Source organism: Mauremys reevesii, linkage group 1 (assembly GCF_016161935.1).
Source record: "Mauremys reevesii isolate NIE-2019 linkage group 1, ASM1616193v1, whole genome shotgun sequence".
NCBI lineage: Eukaryota > Metazoa > Chordata > Testudines > Geoemydidae > Mauremys > Mauremys reevesii.
Window position 1 is genome coordinate 52,631,220 of NC_052623.1, and position 21,993 is coordinate 52,653,212.

Here is a 21,993-nt window from a genome sequence, read left to right on the forward strand (position 1 = left end):
TCTGTTAATGATGCACAAGAAACAGAAGCCAGTTCGCTCTTGGAACCTCAGAGCCAGAAGTTAACCATGTGAGTAAGTGCTTTGCTGAATTTGTGCCCAAGTGAGTAAGGTACCATTTTTACACAGTTATTTTTCAAAGTAGAACCATACTTTTAAAAATATTGATGCCTTTGTTACTCCCTCACCTAGATCCCCCCCGGTGCTTCTTGCCTACTTTAAATCTCTTTTTTTCTATAAGCTATTCAGGGGCAGCAACTATTTTAATTTTTGTTTCTTGCACTCCACATAAGTCAGCAATTAAACTGCCACTGGTGAGGTCCATAATCAGGGTGTGTGGGTGGAAGCTGGAACAGCCCAGGGTGAGAATAAAGCCCTTAGCTGGCACTTTACACAAGCTAAACTTCCACAGCAAAATTTAAATATTACACCACTTTCCGTGAGCAAAACAAATAAAATGGTTTTCTGTGAACAAACATTAATTTAACAAGAAGTCAGACTGAGTGATGCACCTCTACAATGCAGCAACCAACATGGCATATATTAAAGGAAAATTGAGGAAAAATATATATTATATGCAACCAGGATATGGATCTTCAATTCTTAAAATAAAATTACCGCTACCATTGTCATTTGCTATCTTTGATTGCTTCATTTTTGGTTATTGTTACTTACCACTGATGACAGGGGGGCTCCCACGGCATGATCTGTTTCTGCTGAAAAAGACATTCTAAGGCTCTGATCCTGAAAACACTTAAGCATGTTCTTAACTTTACTACCATGAGTACTCCCATTGATTTCAATGGGGCAGTTAATAACACGCTTACGTGTTTGCAGGATCAAGGCCTAACTAAATTTTCCATATTTCATATTAATCTAGCCTGTTTACAGCCACCCCACCAAGAGATGTCATAATTTGCTACTATCTAAAGACTTATATTCTATCTTAGGGTTTTCTGTAGAACCCATTGTTGTAATATCTAAGCATTATGTACTTTCTCCTTCAACACTGAATCCACTTTGTTTCTCATTTCCAAACCCAAAAAACAAACGTTGCATAGTAGCTATTGCTAGACCCAGACTTCATGAACAAAAGCACTTCTTGCCTTGACATTACCTGACAAGACTTTTTGCATCCACTTTAACTCAATGAAAGCTTCTGAAACTCTGGCTTGAAGCCAGCTCCTAAATAAAAACCGTTCACTTGGACAAATCATTCAACCAGATGGAATTTAACCTACTATCTGACTGTACATCATACTTGACCAGACAGTAGTAAACACCAAATACAGCATGTAGAAAACCAGTGTTTTTTATATTGCCCAGTGGACTGTGATGAACACCCTTTTTATACACTGAAACCCCTGATTGCCATCAAAGAAGTCACCACTGGAAAAAGATACATTATTACATGCTGTTAATCCACTCTTCCCATGTGCTGAGAACCAGAGACAAGGAGAAAAAATGCACAAAAATGAATGAAAAAACATACTTAAGTCAGGCCCCATGAGAAAGAGTTGAGAATTCACTTACCTAAAAAATTAATTATCTGCAGTGAAGTGTTCCCTCCAATTTTTTACGTCCATGTGCAGAATTAATTTTGTTATGTGCGCCAATATGGAGGAGATGTGTGACACATAACAAAATTCATGCGGTGTGGACGGGGCCAAGGGATTCGGGGTGTGAGAGGGGGCTCAGGGATGGGGCAGAGTGTTGGGGTCTAGGGGAATGAGGACTCTGGGGTAGGGCTGGGGATGACGGGTTTGGGGTGAGGGAGGGGGCTCAGGGATGGGGCAGAGGATTGGGGTGCAGGCTCTAGGGTGAGGCCAGGGATGAGGGGTTTGGGGTACAGGCTGCCCCAGGGCTGCAGTGGGAGAGAGGACTCATCCCAGCCCTCTCTCGCCGCAGCAGTTCGGGGCCAGAGGAGAGGCACCTCTCTCCAGGTGCGGCTGCTCCAGCTGGGCTGGGCCGGGCCAAGGGAGGGCCTCCTCTCCCCTGGGCATGGCAACCCCTGGGCAGGTCCGCGCTGGAGCTGGTGGGGAGGCAGGGCTAGCTCCAAGTACCAGCGCAGCAAGCAGGTGCTTGGGGCGGCCAACGGAAAGGGGCGGCACGTCCAGCTTTTTGGCAGCAGGTCCCTCAGTCCCTCTCGGAGGGAAGGACTTGCCGCCGAAGAATGAAGCAGCGCGGCGGAGCTGCCGCCGATCGCGATCATGGCTTTTTTTTTTTTTTTCCCCTGCCGCTTGGGGCAGGAAAAACCCTGGAGCCGGCCCTGTCCAAGCCCCTGCGCAGGGCTTAATAGGCGGCCACGCAGCTGGGCAGCTTAGAGGGAACTTAGATGGTAACTACTTAAATTGGAATATGGCCAGGATACCAGTGTTTACACTCCTAGTCCTGTGAAAAATATGATCTTTAATAAACAAAAATATTTCTGTTTTCTATCTCAGCTAAAACCCTAATCATCTTTATTGTTGCATGTTTAGGGAGGGAAAAAAGTACACCTTGCCCAAAAGAAGCGGAGTAAGGAGGAAAAATGCAGGTCATGTCCTTTGTGTTTGGTGGCCCCTCATTTTTTTGAAGCAGAGATTCTTACTTTTTAGCATTGTATTTGCATTCTTTTTTTAAATCTTGAGCTTCCTGGGCCTTTTCCAAGTTTTAAACCCACAAAATTCAAAAAAGTGTCTTCACCTCTTCTTCTCGAAAATGAAAGGCTAATTCAACAAAACATCAGGCTAGAAATCGTATGGGAAACCCTTTTTTTATATGTGAACTTGCCAGTACTCTAGTTTTAACCAGATCAGAAATTTAGAGAGTAGCTTTTCATTCAGTATTTTAACAAAAACAACTAAATGTAGGGAAATGTGAAAATCTTTACTACAAACTTTAACTTTATTTGAATCTCAAAGATGTTCTGGTTCAGTTTGGGAAACAGGCCAATGTTCAATGTCTGTTTTTAATTTATCCAAATCAGTTTACTTATTTAAGTACAAAATGTGATGACTTTCCCCCTGATTATTAAAACCTTTTTACTTTTGAAATAATTGGCAAGATCAGCAAAGATAATAAAACCTTTAAAGACATATAGAAAGTTTTGTCAGGATTTCCTAAACATACTTGTTAACCCAAGGTCAGCATTCAAGGAGGAAACATTTAATTGTTCTCCAAAACACAGAAGCTGAGCTGTATTTGTGTTTAGTTCAGCTCCTAACAGAGACAATGTGGGTATTTCCATAAGTGAGAGGAAGTTATCCCCCAAATGATGTCGTCATGTTCTAAGTATGCCAAGTTCCACCATTAAATATAAATAAGGCTATAGCTATACACTGGCAGCAGCGCTGGCAGCAGGTGTGTGTGACACACCTGCAGCGCTGCAGCTTGCGGCGCAGCGCTAGTGTAGTCCAGCCCCAGCCGCCCAGCTGCGGGCCGCGCCAGCGCTTATTCCCCACAGGGGGCAGGGGAGGCGGACAGCGCTGGGAGTTTTTTCTCCCAGCGCTGCTTTTGACTACACACTTAGCGCTCAAGCGCGCTGGCGGGAGCGCTGCTGCAGCGCTGAAAGCGCTAATGTAGCCATAGAGTTAAATGTCTTAAATGTGTATGAAAGTATGAAACAGTTCAATCCCATGCAGAAACAACAGTAAAAGATCACTCTGATATTGTGCAAATATTTATTATTTATTAAACTTTTTCAATTTTTCTTATAACAAACCATATAAATCCTAGGTGCCAACACACAGAACAAATGCAAAAGTAATAAACACCAGAAATGAGGAAAAAAACAAGATTCAGTAACATCTGTTTTATCTGGCACTTCACCAACCGGAAAGCTCTATAAACTAGCATTTCTGATCTTCATTGAAAGTCCGGTTTATAGTCCACTTGGCGTGGGGCTGGCAGGGGGTTGGGGCATGAGAGGTGGTGTGCAGCACAGGCTCTGGGAGGGAGTATGGGTGAGGGAGGGGGATTGGTGTGAAGCAGGAGGTGTGGGGTGCCGGATCCAGGGGGCGCTCACCTTGGGTGGCTTCCCGCAAGTGGCAACCTGTCCCGGCTGTTCATAGGCGGAGGCACGGCAGACAGCTCTGTGTGCTGCCTCCGGCCGCAGGTGCCACCCCCACAGCTCCCATTGGCCGTGGTTCCTGGCCAATGGGAGATGCAGAGTCAATGGGGGGGGGGAAGGGGCAGGGGCAGTGCACAGAGCCACCTGCCGCGCCTCCGCCTAGAAACAGCCAGAAAAGGTTGCCGTTTGTGGGGAGCTGCCCGAGGTGAGCGCCCCCTGGATCAGGCACCCCCCGCACTTGCTCCCATGCCCCAACCTGCTGCCCTGAGCCCCCTCCTGCACCCAAATCCTTCCCAGAGCCCACGCTCTGCACTGTGGAGTTGAGCTATTTATTGCCAGTTCTTTGTTCCATTTTAGCCTCATTACATCAGTATTAATATTTTGGCAGGTTGTATAGTGTAGCTGCCAGTCTGGAGGAATGATATAATTCTACAAAATTTGAGTTTAGGCACTTTGGACAGTGCAGTTGCTTCCAGACAAATTCTGAGGTGAGCAGGAGACAGATTTGAATATGTTGCCTGTAAGGTTCCTATGTCTCAGAGCCAGGAGCGCCCCCTTTGGTGGCAGCAGGAAATCAGTGCTCATGTCGGGTTGGTCTGTCAGGCAACCTGGCTCGCAACCAAGCCACTAAGAAAGTGTTAGCTCAGGCCTCCTGGATGAGGGGCAGAGCAGACAGTCAGTAGATCAGGCCTTCTGGCCTAAGGGTTGAATACTCAAGCAGCCTGTGACTTAGGCCTCCTTCCTGAGGGCTAAGCAAATAAGCAGTCAATGTCTCAGGCTTTCTGGGTAGGGGCTAAGCAAGCAAGCAGTCTGTGGCTTATCCAGAACCAAGTGCGGGGCCAGAGGTGGGGGGACCCATGTCCACCCTGCTTCACTGGGTCTCAGCCCAGGACCCTTGAAGTGAATGGCTGATCCTGTCACAGGGTTGGCAGGGAAGCATGGGGTTGCTGCCTTGCCTCCCAGCAATAGAGCCAAGTCAGTGCCTCGTTTCCTTGGGCTACTTCCTACTATTGTCTGGTGGGGCTGCTCTACGGCTGCTGGGGCATGGTTCCTCATCTCTGTGCCGAGCAGCTCACTCTCCATTGCCTCTCTGGGTCTCTCCATCTCTTGGGATAGTTTCTGGCCTTCTCTCCAGGCTGGCTCAGGGCAGTCGTCACCTGCCACAGATGGTCGTGATCTCCGCTGGCAATTTCTTGTTGGGAAGGACATTGGGCTCTTTCCGTGGTCTGGTTCCAACTAAGCTTCAGGGCTCTGATCTGATACTGCCGGCCCTGCCACTGCACTTCCTTTGAAGGGGAAGGAGCAGGGTTAGCCGAACCCAACAGGAGCCCTCTGTGCCAGAATGAGGTCATTCTGCCTCATTACATTGCCGTACCTTATAGGTTGTATTGTAGTTGGAGAGAAGTAAACAATGTGATTAGGTCCTCACTTATTAGTTGGGAGGGAGATATGTATAGTATGCTAAATTCCATCCGGTTTTTCCACATTATCATCTTTCCCCCAATTTTTAAAATGGGATTCCCAAATGAAGGGTGAAATTTGTGTTGGCATGCTAACTTGGCCCTTATTTGACAGGCCGTACAGGTGGTGGGAATTAGATAGTTTTGATATCTACAGTTTGTAGAGCTCAATATAGCCATAATAGCAAAGAGAAGGACAGCTCCTTCTTAATATTCACCCACATAGATGTTTGATTTGTGATAGTATATGTCCATTTCATGGTCTGGCTTATTATAAAGACATTATGATATTGCATCAGCTATGTGATTCTAAGCCTGCCTAGATCGACTGGTAGCTGAAGTCTCTTAAAGGACATGATTCTTCCCCCTCCCTCCCTCCCGCACCCTCCCTTCCAAAAAAAAAGAATATAATTGATTTTTCTGAAAATAGTATTAGGATATTTGGAGTGGGAGTAGCCCTGAACATATATGTTAATCTGAGTAGTGTGTTTATTTTTATCAGGTATCAGAGGGGTAGCCATGTTAGTCTGGATCTGTAAAAGCAGCAAAGAGTCTTGTGGCACCTTATAGACTAACAGACGTTTTGGAGCATGAGTTTTCGTGGGTGAATACCCACTTCGTCGGATGCATGTAGTGGAAATTTCCAGGGGCAGGTAAGAAGCAAGCAAGAAGCAGGCTAGAGATAACGAGGTTAGTTCAATCAGGGAGGATGAGGCCCTCTTCTAGCAGCTGAGGTGTGAAAACCAAGAGAGGAGAAACTGGTTTTGTAGTTGGCAAGCCATTGACAGTCTTTGTTTAATCCTGAGCTGATGGTGTCAAATTTGCAGATGAACTGAAGCTCAGCAGTTTCTCTCTGAAGTCTGGTCCTGAAGTTTTTTTGCTGCAGCATGGCCACCTTAAGATCTGCTATTGTGTGGCCAAGGAGGTTGAAGTGTTCTCCTACAGGTTTTTGTATATTGCCATTCCTAATATCTGATTTGTGTCTATTTATCCTTTTCCTTAGAGACTGTCCAGTTTGGCTGATGTACATAGCAGTGGGGCATTGCTGGCATATGATGGCGTATATTACATTGGTGGACGTGCAGGTGAATGAACCGGTGATGGTGTGGCTGATCTGGTTAGGTCCTGTGATGGTGTCGCTGGTGTAGATATGTGGGCAGAGTTGGCATCGAGGTTTGTTGCATGGATTGGTTCCTGAGTTAGAGTTACTATGGTGCAGTGTGCAGTTACTGGTGAGAATATGCTTCAGGTTGGCCGGTTGTCTGTGGGCGAGGACTGGCCTGCCACCCAAGGTCTGTGAAAGTGTGGGATCATTGTCCAGGATGGGTTGTAGATCCCTGATGATGCGTTGGAGGGGTTTTAGCTGGGGACTGTGTGTGATGGCCAGTGGAGTCTTGTTGGTTTCTTTCTTGGGTTTGTCTTGCAGTAGGAGGCTTCTGGGTACACGTCTGGCTCTGTTGATCTGTTTCCTTATTTCCTCTTGTGGGTATTGTAGTTTTGAGAATGCTTGATGGAGATTTTGTAGGTGTTGGTCTCTGTCTGAGGGGTTAGAGCAGATACGGTTGTACCTCAGTGCTTGGCTGTAGACAACGGATCGTGTGGTGTGCCCGGGATGGAAGCTGGAGGCATGAAGGTAGGCATAGCGGCCAGTAGGTTTTTGGTGTAGGATGGTGTTAATGTGACCATCACTTATTTGCACCGTGGTGTCTAGGAAGTGGACCACCCGTGTAGATTGGTCCAGGCTGAGGTTGATGGTGGGGTGGAAGCTGTTGAAATCGTGGTGGAATTTTTCCAGAGTCTCCTTCCCATGGGTCCAGATGATGAAGATGTCATCAATGTAGCGTAGGTAGAGAAGGGGCATGAGTGGATGAGAGCTGAGGAAGCGTTGTTCCAGGTCAGCCATAAAAATGTTGGCATATTGTGGGGCCATGTGGGTGCCCATAGCGGTGCCACGGATCTGGAGATATATATTGTCATCAAATTTGAAATAGTTGTGTGTGAGGATAAAGGCACAGAGCTCAGCAACCAGTTGTGCTGTGGCATCATCAGGGATACTGTTCCTGACAGCTTGTATTCCATCAGTGTGTGGGATGTTTGTGTAGAGAGCCTCTACATCCATGGTGGCTAGGATGGTGTTTTCTGGAAGGTCACCAATGCATTGTAGTTTCCTCAGGAAATCAGTGGTGTCACGGAGATAGCTGGGAGTGCTGGTGGCATAGGGTCTAAGTAGAGAGTCCACATATCCAGACAGTCCTTCAGTGAGAGTGCCAATGCCCGAGATGATGGGGCGTCCAGGATTTCTGGGTTTGTGGATCTTGGGTAGTAGATAGAATAACCCTGGTCGGGGCTCTAAGGGTATGTTGATTTGTTCCGGTGTTAATGTAGGGAGTGTCCTGAGTAGATGGTGCAGTTTCTTAGTGTATTCCTCAGTGGGATCTGAGGGAAGTGGCCCGTAGAATTTGGTATTGGAGAGTTGTCTGGCGGCCTCCTTTTGGTAGTCAGACCTGTTCATGATGACAACAGCACCTCCTTTATCAGCCTCTTTGATTATAATGTCAGGGTGGTTTCTGAGGCTGTGGATGGCATTGCGTTCTGCACAACTTAGGTTATGAGGCAAGCGATGTTGTTTTTCCACAATTTCTGCCTGTGCACGTCGGCGGAAGCATTCTATGTATAGGTCCAGACTGTCATTTCGACCCTCAGGAGGAGTCCATGTGGAGTTCTTCTTCTTGTGCTGTTGGTCGGAGGGTAACTGTGTATCAGTGGGCTGTTCAGTGTTATCCTGAAAGTATTCTTTGAGTCGGAGACGGCAAAAGTAGGCTTCCAGATCGCCGCAGAACTATATCATGTTAGTGGGGGTGGCAGGGCAGAAAGAGAGTCCCCGAGATAGGACAGACTTTTCTTCTGGTTGAGGTTGTGAAGGCTAGGACTGTAACAATGTTTAAAAGGGGACTGGATAAATTCATGGTGGCTAAGTCCATAAATGGCTATTAGCCAGGATGGGTAAGAATGGTGTCCCTAGCCTCTATTTGTCAGAGGATGGAGATGGATGGCAGGAGAGAGATCACTTGATCATTGCCTGTTAGGTTCACTCCCTCAGGGGCACCTGGCATTGGCCACTGTCGGTAGACAGATACTGGGCTAGATGGACCTTTGGTCTGACCTGGTACGGCCTTTCTTATGTTATTATGTTCTTATGTTCTGGGCTGAGTGTGTGGTTGGATAGATTGACGATATTGCTGGGTGGGTTAGGGGTACTATGGTTGTGGCCCCATGTGGCAGGTAGGAGTTTAGACAGCTTACAGTCTTTTTTCCTTTGTAGAGAGGTGATGTGAGTAATGTAGATCTCCTGTCTTATTTTAGTGAAGTCCATTTGTATGGAAGTTGGGTTATTTATGAGAGTCTCCAGGTTGGAGAGCTCTTTTTTGATGTTTTCCTGTTTGCTGTATAGTATGCTGATCAGGTGGTTCCTCAGTTTCTTTGATAGAGTATGGCATAGTCTCTCACTGTGGTCTGTGTAGTATGTAGATAGCAGTGGATTTTTTACCTTTAGTCCATTTGGTATGTTGTCCATCCGTTTGCATTTGGAAAGGAAGATGATATCTGTCTGTATTTGTCCAAGTTTCTTCATGAGGTTGATGGATTTCCACTCCATACGGCTAAATGCACTGCCTTGCATGGTGTCAAGTATCAGAGGGATAGCCGTGTTAGTCTGGACCTGTAAAAGCAGCAAAGAGTCTTGTGGCACCTTATAGACTAACAGACGTTTTGGAGCATGAGCTTTCGACGAAGCTCATGCATCCGACGAAGTGGGTATTCACCCACGAAAGCTCATGCTCCAAAACGTCTGTTAGTCTATAAGGTGCCACAAGACTCTTTGCTATTTTTATCAGGTTTATTTTTGTCAAGAGGCTGAGAAGGATAGCTGCCCATTTACCCAGGTTGTTAGTAATTTATATAATAATTGGGTCTAAACTGATTGTAAGTATTTGCTTTAAATCTCAAGGGATTAGAATTAATAGAATCATAGACTTTAAGGTCAGAAGGGACCATTATGATCATCTAGTCTGACCTCCTGCACAATGCAGGCCACAGAATCTCACCCACCCATTCGTGTATCAAACCTGTGTCTGAGCCATCCAAGTCCTCAAATCATGGTTTAAAGACTTCAAGGTGCAGAGAACCTTCCAGCAAGTGACCCATGCCCCACGCTGCAGAGGAAGGCGAAACCCCCCCAGGGCTTCTTCCAATCTGCCCTGGAGGAAAATTCCTTCCCGACCCCAAATATGGTGATCAGCTAAACCCTGAGCATGTGGGCAAGACTCACCAGCAAGGCACCCAGGAAAGAATTATCTGTAGTAACTCAGATCCCACCCCATCTAACATCCCATCACAAGCCGTTGGGCATATTTACTGCTAGTAGTCAAAGACGAATTAATTGCCAAAATTAGGCTATCCCATTATACCATCCCCTCCATAAACTTATCAAGCTTAGTCTTGAAGCCAGATATGTCTTTTGCCCCCACTGCTCCCCTTGGAAGGCTGTTCCAGAACTTCACTCCTCTGATGGTTAGAAACCTTCATCTAATTTCAAGTCTAAACTTCCTGATAGCCAGTTTATATCCATTTGTTTTTGTGTCCACATTGTTACTGAGCTTAAATAATTCCTCTCCCTCCCTGGTATTTATTCCTCTGATATATTTATAGAGAGCAGTCATATTTCCCCTCAGCCTTCTTTTGGTTAGGCTAAACAAGCCAAGCTCTTTGAGTCTCCTTTCATATGACAGGTTTTCCATTCCTCGGATCATCCTAGTAGCCCTTCTCTGTACCTGCTCCAGTTTGAATTCATCCTTCTTAAACATGGGAGACCAGAACTGCCCACAGTATTCCAGGTGAGGTCTCACCAGTGTCTTGTATAATGGTGAATTCCTAGATATTTGAATGCTATCCGCTTCCATTGGAAATCCCACAGACTAAGCAAAGCCCAGTACATGTATTTAGTTAATCCTAACTCCTCAGATTTGTTCTAGTTAATCTGATATCCAGACAAGTGCCAAGACTTTTCAGTGAGTTCTAGTAATTTGGTATCAGCCTTTGTGGATTAGAGTGATAGCATCATCCACATACAACCTAGTTTTTTGTTCCATATAACAAAAGTGATCTGAGCAATTATAGACCCATTCATCTGTCCAAAGTAATATACAAGGCTTTAGATCAAATGTTGAAGGAAAAAATAATTAAATTCATGGAGGTAATCAGAAAAGGGGATGTAATGAAATATATGTTTCTCAAAGGTAGATCATGCCTGTCCACCAGATATCTTTCTTTGAGAAGAGATTTTTTAGATAAGGGAAATGCAGTAGATCTAATTCTAATATACTTGGACTTCTAAAAAGCATGGGAAGTTATTAATTAAATTAGAGATGATGGGGATTAGTACAAGAATTGTAAGGTAGGTAAGGAACTGGCTAATGGGGAGAAGACAATTAGTCATGCTAAAAGATGAACTATCAGGCTGTAGGGATGTTGCTAGTGGAGTTCCTCAAGGACTGGTCATGGAATTTACCTTATTTAATATTTTTATTAATGACCTTGGCACTAAGTCATTAGGAGTGTGCTAATGAAATTTGCCGAAGGTACAAAGTTGGGTACAGTACAGATGAGGAATGGAATATTAAACAGGAAGAATTAGATGACTTTGAAAAACGGCTAAACAGAATTTGGATGAATTTTAATAGTACAAAGTGCAAGGTCACGTACCTAGAGTCTAGTAAAAAGAATTTCTTCTATAAGTGAGGACTCATCAGTTGAAAATGACAGAAGAGGAGGAGAGAAATTAAGTCGATTTTTAGAAGTCGATTTTATACAGTCGATTGTATATGTCCCCACTAAGTGCATTAAGTCGGTGGAGTGGGTCCTCAATACCGTCGCTAGCATCGACTCACGGAGTGGTGATCTGTGGGTAGCTATCCCACAGTCCCCACTCCCCATTGGAATTCTGGATTAAGCTCCCAATGCCTGATGGGGCAAAAACATTTTCGCGGGTGGTTTTGGGTACATGTCATCAGTCTCCCCTCCCTCCCTCCTTGAAAGCAATGGCAAACAATCGTTTCACGCCTTTTTTCCTGGGTTACCCGTACAGACGCCATAGCATGGCAAGCATGGAGCCCACTCAGCTCGGTGCCGCTGTTGTGAGCATTGTAAACACCTCACGCATTATCCTGCAGTATGTGCAGAACCTGGCTAGGAGCCGCCAGCATGAGGACGACTGTGAGGACGTGGACACAGATGTTCCTGAAAGCATGGGATGTGGCAATTGGGACATCATGGCGGCAGTGGGGCAGGTTGATATAGTGGAATGCTGATTCTGGGCCCAGCAAACAAGCATGGACTGGTGGTTGCCAGTATGGGATGATTCCCAGTGGCTGCAGAACTTTCGCATGTGTAAGGCCACTTTCCTGGAACTTTGTGAGTTGTTTTCTCCTGCCCTGAAGCACAGGAATACCAAGATGAGACCTGCCCTGACAGTTGAGAAGTGAGTGGCGATAGCCCTGTGGAAGCTAGCAGTGCCTGACTGCTACTGGTCAGTCAGGAATCAATTTGGAGTGGGCAAATCTACTGTGGGGGCTGCTGTGATCCAAGTAGCCAAGGCAATCAGTGACCTGCTAACAAGGGTAGTAGCTCTGGGAAATGTGCAGGTCATAGTGGATGGCTTTGCTGCAATGGGATTCCCTAACTGTGGTGGGGCAATAGATGGAACTCATATCCCTATCTTGGCACTGGACCACCTTCCCAACCAGTACATAAACCACAAGGGGTACTTCTCAATGGTGCTGCAAGCACTGGTGGATCACAAGGGACGTTTTGCCGACATCAACGTGGTATGGTCGGGAAAGGTGCATGACTCTCGCATCTTTAGGAACTCCAGGCTGTTCGAAAAGCTGCAAGAAGGGACTTTCTTTCCAGACTAGAATATTATCGTTGAGGATGTTGAAATGCCTATAGTTATCCTTGGGGACCCAGCCTACCCCTGCTCCCATGGCTCATGAAGCCGTACAGAGGCAGCCTGGACAGTAGTAAGGAGCAGTTCAGCTATAGGCTGAGCAAGTGAAGAATGGTGGTAGATGTGCCTATGGACATTTAAAAGCCCGTGGGCACTGTTTGCTGACTAGGTTAGACCTCAGTGCAACCAATATTCCCATTGTTATTACTGCTTGCTGTGTGCTCCATAATATCTGTGAGAGTAAGGGGGAGACGTTTATGGTGGGGTGGGAGGTTGAGGCAAATCGTCTGGCTGGACATCAGGGCAATTAGAAGAGCATAGCAAGGCATGCTGCGCATCAGAGAGGCTTTGAAAAACAGTTTTGTGACTGGCCAGGCTACCGTGTGACAGTTGTGTGTGTTTCCCCTTGATGCAAAACCGCCCCTGTTGTTGAATTTACTTCCCTGTAAGCCAATCCCCCTCCCCTCTTCGACCACAGCTGGCAAAGGAAATAAAGTCCCTATTGTTTTGAGTCCATGCATTCTTTATTTATTTTAAAAAAATGAGATCACTGACAAGGTAGTCTGTGTGGGGTGGGGGAGGAGGGAAGAACAAGGCCACATTGATTATTGTAGCCACGCTACAAATCAAAGCTGTTTGAATGACAGCCTTCTGTTGCTTGGGCCATCCGCTGGAGTGGAGTGGCTGGGTGCCCGGAGGCCCCTCCCTCCCCGCACATTCTTGGGCATTTGGGTGAGGAGGATATGGAACTTGGTGAGGAGGGCAGGTGGTTATACAATTGATGCAGCAGGGGTCTGTGCTTTAGTTTCCTTTCCTGCAGCTCCACCAGGTGCCTGATCATGTCCATTTGCTCCCCCAATAGCCTCAGCATCTCCTCCTGCGTGTTCTGATCATGCTCACTGAATGCTTTCCTGGCCTCTGCCAGCAAATGCCTTCATGCATTCAGCTGTGCCGTATCAGTGCGGGAGGACAGCATGAGCTCGGAAAACATGTCATCACAAGTGCATTTTTTTTGCCTTCTGATCTGCGATAACCTCAGGGACAGGGTGGATATGGGGAGCATAGAAACATTTGTACCTGCAGGGGGGATAAAAAGGGAGAGTAAAATTTAAGAACAAAAGGGAGACTATTTCACAGAGAATCAAGCAATTCACAGCAGACGGCACATGTGCTTTAGGTACAAGGTCGCATTTTTGCCTTTTATATTGAGCGCCTGGCGGTATGGTGACACATCACACATGGCTGGACAACAGAATTCGGTTTCCAGGCAGCCATGGTAAGCCAAAGGGTATGTGAGGTTGGCTTCTTCTGCCTTCATAGCATGTGGGAATGATTTCAAACTGCAGCACCCTCCTTTCCCATAGCAAGCAATGCCAGTTGGGTTTACTGTTTAGAAGGAGGGGCTGCGGTTTTGGGGTGCATGTGCAGCACACCCCTCCCCCCACCACATGGCTATTCTCCGGGATGATCCCTTTTAGCCAAGCGCAAACAGCCAACCATGCTTGGGGTCTAATGTGTTGGTGATCAGCAAACAGAGGGAATTACTGTTCCCTTACAAAACTTCCCCTATTTCAACCAGGTGACCATGAATGATATCACTCTCCTGAGGCTGACACAAAAAGGTGAAGACTGAATGTTGCATGAATGTGACCAAAACCCAGGACCATTCGCTGCCATGCTTTGTGCTGCAATGATTCCAGACTACTTGCTACTGGCTTGGAGTGGTAAAGTGTCCTACCGTGGAGAAAGAAATAAGGCAGCTCTCCCGAGAAAGCTTCTGCAAAGGCTTTCAGAGTACCTCCAGGAGAGCTTCATGAAGATGTCCCGCTCCATCCCCAGACACGTTAACAGACTTTTCCAGTAGCTGTACTGGCCGCGAATGCATCCCAATTCTTCAGGGCAAATCAAACATTAAACACTATTGCTGTTAACCCCTGTAGTATAGTTACAAATGTTCATTCACCAGAAGTGCCTTCTCCTCCGTCAGGGTCCGGGAACCCACCTTGGGAGGGTCTTAGCTCTAGGGTGATGAAAAGGTCCTGGCTTCCAGGGGGAACAGATTCTCTGCTCGCCTGCTGCACATTCTCCTCCTCCTCCTCCTCTTCCTCATCCACAAAATCCTCCTTCATGTTCCGTGAGACTCCCCCCTTGCAGGTGTCCATGGACCCAGTGGAATAGGATCCCCCCCCCTAAAATGGCATGCAGCTCATCATAGAAGTGGCATGTATGGGGTTCTGATCCAGAGCAACCGCTTGCCTCCTTTGTCTTGTACTAGGCTTGCCTGAGCTCCTTAACTTTCACGTGGCACTGCTGTGTGTCTCTGTTGTAGCCCTTCTCCACCATGCCCTGTGGGATTTTGGCATATATATCAGCATTTCTTCTTTTTGATCGGAGTTCTGCCTCCACAGATTCTTCTTCCCATATAGCAATCAGCTCCAGTGTCTCCTGTTCACTCCATGCTGGAGCGCGTTTGCGATTCTGGGACTCCATGGTCAGCTGTGTTGCTGAGCTCGCCACACTGACCAAACAGGAAATGAAATTCAAATTCTATTATTGATGTAGGTGGCTCAAATAGAAATTACTGTTTCAAAATACAATTAGCATAGTAAAGCATGGGACTTTTCCTGTTTACCTGCCTAGTGATTCGGAGTTGAAAGTGCTGTCCAGAGCGGTCACTTTGGAGCACTCTGGGATAGCTCCCGGAGGCCAATACCATAAACTTGCACAACACTGCATCTGCACTACCCCAAATTCGACCCAAGAAAGTCGATTTTAGTTCTGCTCCCCTCGTCGGGGACGAGTACAGCAGTTGGTTTTAAGAGCCCTTTAGGTTGACGGAACAGGGTTGGTTGTGTAGCCGCATTGTTTATAAAATCGACCTAATGCGGCTAAATTCGACCTAACCTCATAGTGTAGACCAGCCCTAAGATAGGAAAGGAAAGACTGTAAAAAGTTAACAAAGCTAGTATTTGGGGTTTTTTTTGCATTTGTGTACGTAACTTCATGAAATTTTTCCTGTGAGACTCACTTCATGCTTTACTATGCTAACTGTATTTTGAAACAGCAATTTCTATTTGAGCCACCTACATCAATAATAGAATTTGTCAGCAAAGAGAACAAACTATTATAGTATTTAAATATTTTTTCTATGCTAAGCAAAAATGGAATTAAGATGCAAATTTTAATCCAAAATAGTCTCATCTATTTAATTAAAAACAAAGGTATATGAAAAATGTTAATAACACTTTGTTTAAACAACTAGAGATGATAAAAAGATGTATCTGTTCTATGAACTACAAAAGGTTTGAAATTGGAAAACTGATCTAAAGAGAGGTTAAGTGGCTGGAGAAGAACTAGGAACTCCTGATGTCCTGTCCTCTGCTACAACCATTGTACAACATTTTGTCTAACGTACTACTGTGCTGTGGATCAGATTTTAACACTGAGTCCATCTCAGTCTGAGGCCAAAAAGGATCTGGGATAGTAGGGAGAGAGCGTGCTCGGTGGTTCTGGGGGAAAACACCAATTCACATTCTCTAGTGATTCCTGTGGCTGAACCAGGAGAGATTTTGATGGACTATGGAGCCCCATGTCCAGTCCTCCCTCTCTTCCTTGAAAGAGGTCTGGGATGACACAGAGTGGCTGAAACTTCAGGAGGGGAGGACACACACACTTCTTTGAACTGTGTGACTTGCTGTCCCCCCTGCTGAAGCGCCAGGACACAAGGATGCGAGCAGCCAAACTTGCCACGCCAGACAGCTACCGGTCAAACCACTTTGGCAACTGCTCTCAAAGGTAGTGACTGTCGGAAATGTCCAGGTCATCATAGATGGCTTCGGATGGGATCCCAAACTGCGGTGGGGCTATAGATGGGACTCACATCCCTATCCTGGCACCAGCCCACCAGGCCAGCGAGTACATTAACCGAAAGGGCTACTTTTCAATGGTGCTGCAAGCTGTGGTGGACCAGGGGACGTTTTACCAACATCAACGGTGTGTTCAGGAACTCTGGTCTGTTTAGCCAGGCAGGCACTTTCTTCCCGGACCACAAAATAACGGTTGGGGATGTGCAGATGCCTACAGTGATCCGGGGGACCCCCCTACCCGCTAAATGCCCTGCTCATGAAGCCCTATACAGGCGCCTTGGACACTGAAAAGGAACTCTTCAACTACGGCTGAGCAAGTGCAGAATGGTGGTGGAGTGCTGGGGACGCCTCAGGGGAGATGGCGGACCTTACTGACTCGCCGGACATCAGCGAAAAGAATATCCCGTAGTTATTGCTGCTTGCTGTGTGCTCCACAATCTCTGTGAGAGCAAGAGGTTGAGGCAAATCGCCTGGCTGCTGTTTATGATCAGCCAGACATATGCTGAGAGAATATCCCAGGGAAGCGATATGCATCAGGAGGCTTTGAAAGCGAGTTTGCAGAGCAGGGTAACCTGTGACTGTCCACTTGATTTTAAGAGAGCCTGATCATAAACCAAGTTTTCCCACTCCCAAGGACGTTTTAAAACTAAGGACATGTTTTAGTAATTAATAATAAATCTTTCGTTGACTTTGCATTTCTGTTTCTTCGTTGAAACATGGAAGCATTCTGTGCTGGTTAAGGTGTGCACTGATGGAAGCCTGCCTTTACATTCGGGATGTCAGGCACCAGGACCCTGCACAGACTGTCCCTGGTGCCTAGTGACTGCAGTGTGTGTGTGCAGTTGACCCTGCAGCCCAGTCTGTAGCATGGCACTGGTGGGCTATGCAGTGACATTTACATCCCCCAGAACAACAGAAAGTCTTCGCATCTCTCTTGCACAAGTCCTGGTAAGCCTTACAGTACAGACTGCTTATCAGATAGTGCTTAGTGTGCTCTCCTGCTGGAGGCAATGTGCAAAGCAGAAAAGATGTGTATGCTTTTCCTCTGAGGCCTGCAAAGTAAAACTGTTTAAGCGAGGTCATTCTTATGCAAAGTAAAACTCTGTTAAGCGAGGGTCATTCTTATGCAAAGTAAAAGTCTACCATGCACAATAGTAACAGTACACTAATTCCACTAATTAGATGCAGCACTTCCACAACGACATCACCCTGAGGCGTAGAAACCTCTTGCTGAGGCTTTTCCAGCTGCTCTCTGAGAGCTTTTGAAATATCCCCCCCAGGACTATTGCTCCATTGCTGTTGTGTAGACCTGCTGTTTGTTTAGTTTCATATTTAAAAATGTTTATATAGTATTTCTATTTTTATATAAATGCAACCAGAACGTCAGATTCAAACCGCCCAGACAGGAAAATGAATTCAAATTTGGTCATTTCCTGTGTGGCTGGCCAGAGAATCCAAGCTCGGAATGCTGTCCAGAGCGTCAACAGAGTGGTGAACTGTGAGCATCCACACCAAGCCGCTGATAAATTCGAATTAAAGTCCTAGTGTAGACCAGGCCTAAGACTCAACTTCAGCAGTCTTGGTCAATATAACATCATGTGGATTTTTAAATAGTGCTTTAGGTATGTTTTCTTCATATGATAGATACATTATTTAAATGGTTAGTTAAGTGTATCACATGTCATTGTTAATTTTAGATCTGCATTGATAAGGCCTTTTTTATTCCTGAAAATGATGTAAATTAATGATGCAAAGTAATACAGTATTTACATTAACAAAAATGTATAAAAATCTTAGTTGTGTGTCTGTACAAACTTATTGTCCCTGACCAGTTCCTGTGGCTAAAATAAGATCAGTCTACTACATTTTTAGTTTGTTTTTAAGCCTTGAATTTTATTTTCCTTGCCTGACAGTCTGTCACTGATCTGGAAGGGTTTTTCTTCAAAGAGCATAAAAGCTTCCTTTTGCCAACCTTGCTGCTATGTACTTGACCTTATAAATTAAGTTCTTAACAATTTAGTTTATACTGTGTGTCTTTTTTAATATTATAATTATAGTTTTAAAACCAAACATATTTCCTTGGGAGTTATTCCAGTAGATGTTCACTGTGTAATTTTCTTTAAGGATGTGTGGTTTCTCACTGGCTCTGACATGGAAAAAGGATACTGTGTTGGTTTTGTCTCAAGGAATGTAAACTGTTTGTACTTGTGGCCAAAAGACCTTAGTTACAAAACAAAGGTTTTATCACCCATCCTGTTATCTGTATCCTTAACATTTCTTTACTAAATGCCTTCAGCTTGAACTGTGTGCTAATACATATATTTGGTATACATGATTTGTTTATGCCGAACTGCATTAGCCAGTCTCATGTTCCTGGAGTGCTTGAAGTAGTTTCACTAATCTGTCAGTATAGTATGTACTTTTGGATAAATATAGACATGCAGCCACTCTGCAAGTTGTAGGTCATCATCATATGCTGAAGCTAAAAATTACCCCTTTGGTTATGGAAAGCCTGATCGGATCGGGAGGCCTGCTCTAACTTCAGCACTTGCCTATTTAAAAAAAAAAAAAACCAACAACAAAAAACCTAAATGAAATGCTTGCCTTGATGTTGAAGAAAGACATATAGTGAAAGTGTGAAACAGGATCATGAAACAAGTAATTTTTTCTCAGTTTTAGTAAGAAAACAGTTTTGAGAATTGGAACTTCTCAGTTATTTTCAGGCTCATGGATATTACAGTAGCCTGTTGGAGAAGATTCAGTGTGATCAGTTTTATAAAGGAGCTTGGTAGGTATAAAAACATTGAGACTTTGTGTTTTAGTGTGTCTCATTAGCCTGCATGGTGTTAGATTCAAAATCTGGCTCTCTTAAGTTAAATAAAATAATGTATTCTTTTTCCTGTTAAAGATAATGAGAAGTCACTAACAGTGTTTTGCTAAAATTGTACCTGCTATGTTGCAAGTTTTTAACTTGCACATACTAGATTGATTTTTCTGTTGTTTTGCTTGATCCTTGAGTTTGAAGAAAAGTTTCTGTAATATAATGTACAAGAAGTACAGAGAAAATGGCATAATTTAGTTTTGTACTCCTCACTTTTCATCAGCTTACTGCATATTTATGTATTAAAACTACTGTGCTTTCTTAGAACTCTTACTATAGTAATTGTTTATCACATCAGAAAAGCAAATTATTTACAACATGAAAAGAATTAGCAGTGATATACCATACATTTTAATGCAGTTATCCAGTTTTCAGTAATGGCATAGGGTCAGAAGGATATGTGGACAGGGGCAGCTCCAGGCCCCAGCCTGCCAAGCGCGTGCTTGGGGCGGCAAGCCGTGGGGGGCGCTCTGCCAGCGCCGCAAGGGCGGCAGGCAGGCTGCCCTCGGCGGCTTGCCTGCGGAGGGTCCGCTGGTCCCGCAGCTTCAGTGGACCTCTCGCAGGCGTGCACTGCGGGAGGTCCGCCGAAGCCGTGGAACCAGCGGACCCTCCGCAGGCAAACCGCCGGAGGCAGCCTGCCTGCCATGCTTGGGGCGGCAAAATCCCTAGAGCTGCCCCTGTATGTGGATATTTCATTGCAATGTCTATAATATTTCTTTCTCACATTTAAAGAAAATGCTATGCTGTTATAACCTGGTCTAAGTGAAAGTGTTCTGTAGGGAAGGATTAATATTTCTGGATACCATTGGTTGCAGGTATGATAGAATTTAAGCAATAACTCAAGATACCAAGCAAAACTAGTTGCTTAATGGGGGTGATTCTCTAGCAAAATTAGACTAGAATTGCACTTGAAATGTTGGAGATATTTTTGGGATGATCTGATAAGGGTGATATCATGCACAGATTTTCAGGGTCAGGTGTTTTGTGTGTGTGTGCATGCGTGCATCTGTGTGTGAAAACTAAAAACCAAAAAGACCTATGTTAAACATTAAGTTTGCAAAGTTAGCGTTCAAAAGTTAGGAAATGTCAAAATTAAGGTTGCCCATGCAACCTACAATCAACCCCCTGGTGTTCATGCATTTTAATACAATCTCATGCTAAAATAAATTTGTTAGTCTTTAAGGTGCCACAAGTACTCCTGTTCTTTTTTCTAAAATTATGTGATCACATACTATTTTTTCCACAGGACTATACCCTATGGCGTGCATAGGATGGAGGGTGCTCACTCAATGCTAATTAAACATTTTGTTTTATCCTTGTCATTTATTGTGTTTCCCTTTGCATTATTTACTGTATACCACTCAAATCCTGTACCTACTACAGAATTAATTTCTCATAGGATTTTCTATGATGCTGTCATCATAGTATCTTAGTAGGATAGTATGTGGTCATGTAATTAATAACTATATCATCATGCATAAGCGCAAGGGGATCACATTAAGGTTACACTGGCAACCTTAATTCTGGCATTTCCTAAATGTTGAATGCTTGGCTTTGCAACCTTTATATTCTGTTAATCTATTTTTTTGTATGTAAGACAGTTTTTCATTTGCATATATAGATCCTTCAAAACTTACTACATAGTGTACAGGGTTCAAATATCTTTCAGTGTTTCTTACAAATCAGAAGACAAAATTTTTAAAACTGGATGTTTGCATTTATTCAGCACTTATGAAAATCAGGCATCCTTAATTTAGGAACCTAAATATATTTTTAAGATGCTAACAGACAACCAGCTTTGAACATTTTGACTATAGTAATTAGTAGTAAAAAGTTTTTGCTCCATTTTGTCTGTCCTTCTGCAAGTGCAAAACTTGTCCCTACAATATATTCTTAAAGTATGTTTCTACAGTGAAAAGTAACTGTGCAGATCCACTCCCTTGTGTAAACAGTACTGTCTGTTGACTGTAGTGACAAATGTAAGTTCTCATTTATTTTACTAAGATCAGCATTACAGAGCCAACACTATGGGTTCCATTCTGGCTCACAGATCAGCAGCAGAGTTGCCAATGAAGTTCCAATTGCTGGGTCACATTTTTTTACTCTTTTACTATGCAAATATTTGACACAGTATGCCACACAGATGCAACAAAAGGCAGAAATTGCATACACTAGTTGCATAGGTATAAATTAGGATAGAATCTGAGTTGTCAAATCTTCTTAATGGTGGTGATGTTGCCTTTCAGTCCTGAGATTGAATATGTGAACCTGGCAGTTAGAAAATGATCATTTTACTTGTAAACTAAACAAGTTTAATGTCAGAAATTGCCACAATAAACCTGGAACCCCAATGCTATTTTACATAATATCTTTGCAGAAAAGAGCTTTACTGAAAGTGTTTCATCCATTGATAAAGGACTCAAGTGACAGAGGTTCTATACATATCTTGGGAGACACTTCCATCATCTAATAGATTTGATATTAAATATAAATTTTCCCTTTTTCAGTTGCATCCCATTATTCTTTATAATACCTCATAATACCATCCTAAATGATGATGGGAGAGGAATTTGTAGTTATACTCTTTGCCAATTTTTCTCTTCTTAATACACTATGAAGTCTGTTGTTGTTTAGAATAGCTGAAGTAAATGAGTCAATCCTTTTTTAGAAACAATTTTGTATCAAAAATGTAGAAGTGCTCTATTTACGATTTGTTATATCCACAATATCACATT

At 44.3% G+C, this 21,993-nt stretch overlaps 1 protein-coding gene across 4 annotated transcripts in view; it reads left to right on the plus strand.

The window, feature by feature from the left end:
- The window catches only part of FRY (FRY microtubule binding protein), a 385,515-nt gene that overhangs the window by 124,038 nt on the left and 239,484 nt on the right, over positions 1-21,993 (plus strand). Inside the window, exon 1 of one of the 4 annotated variants that reach the window (XM_039535019.1) lies at positions 18,919-19,165. The exons of the other annotated variants lie outside the window; for them this stretch is intronic. Coding sequence (XP_039390953.1) covers positions 19,105-19,165 — 61 coding nt within the window. The 5' untranslated portion in view covers positions 18,919-19,104. Of the gene's footprint in view, positions 1-18,918; positions 19,166-21,993 lie in introns of those variants that run through there. 4 annotated transcript variants of the gene reach the window in all.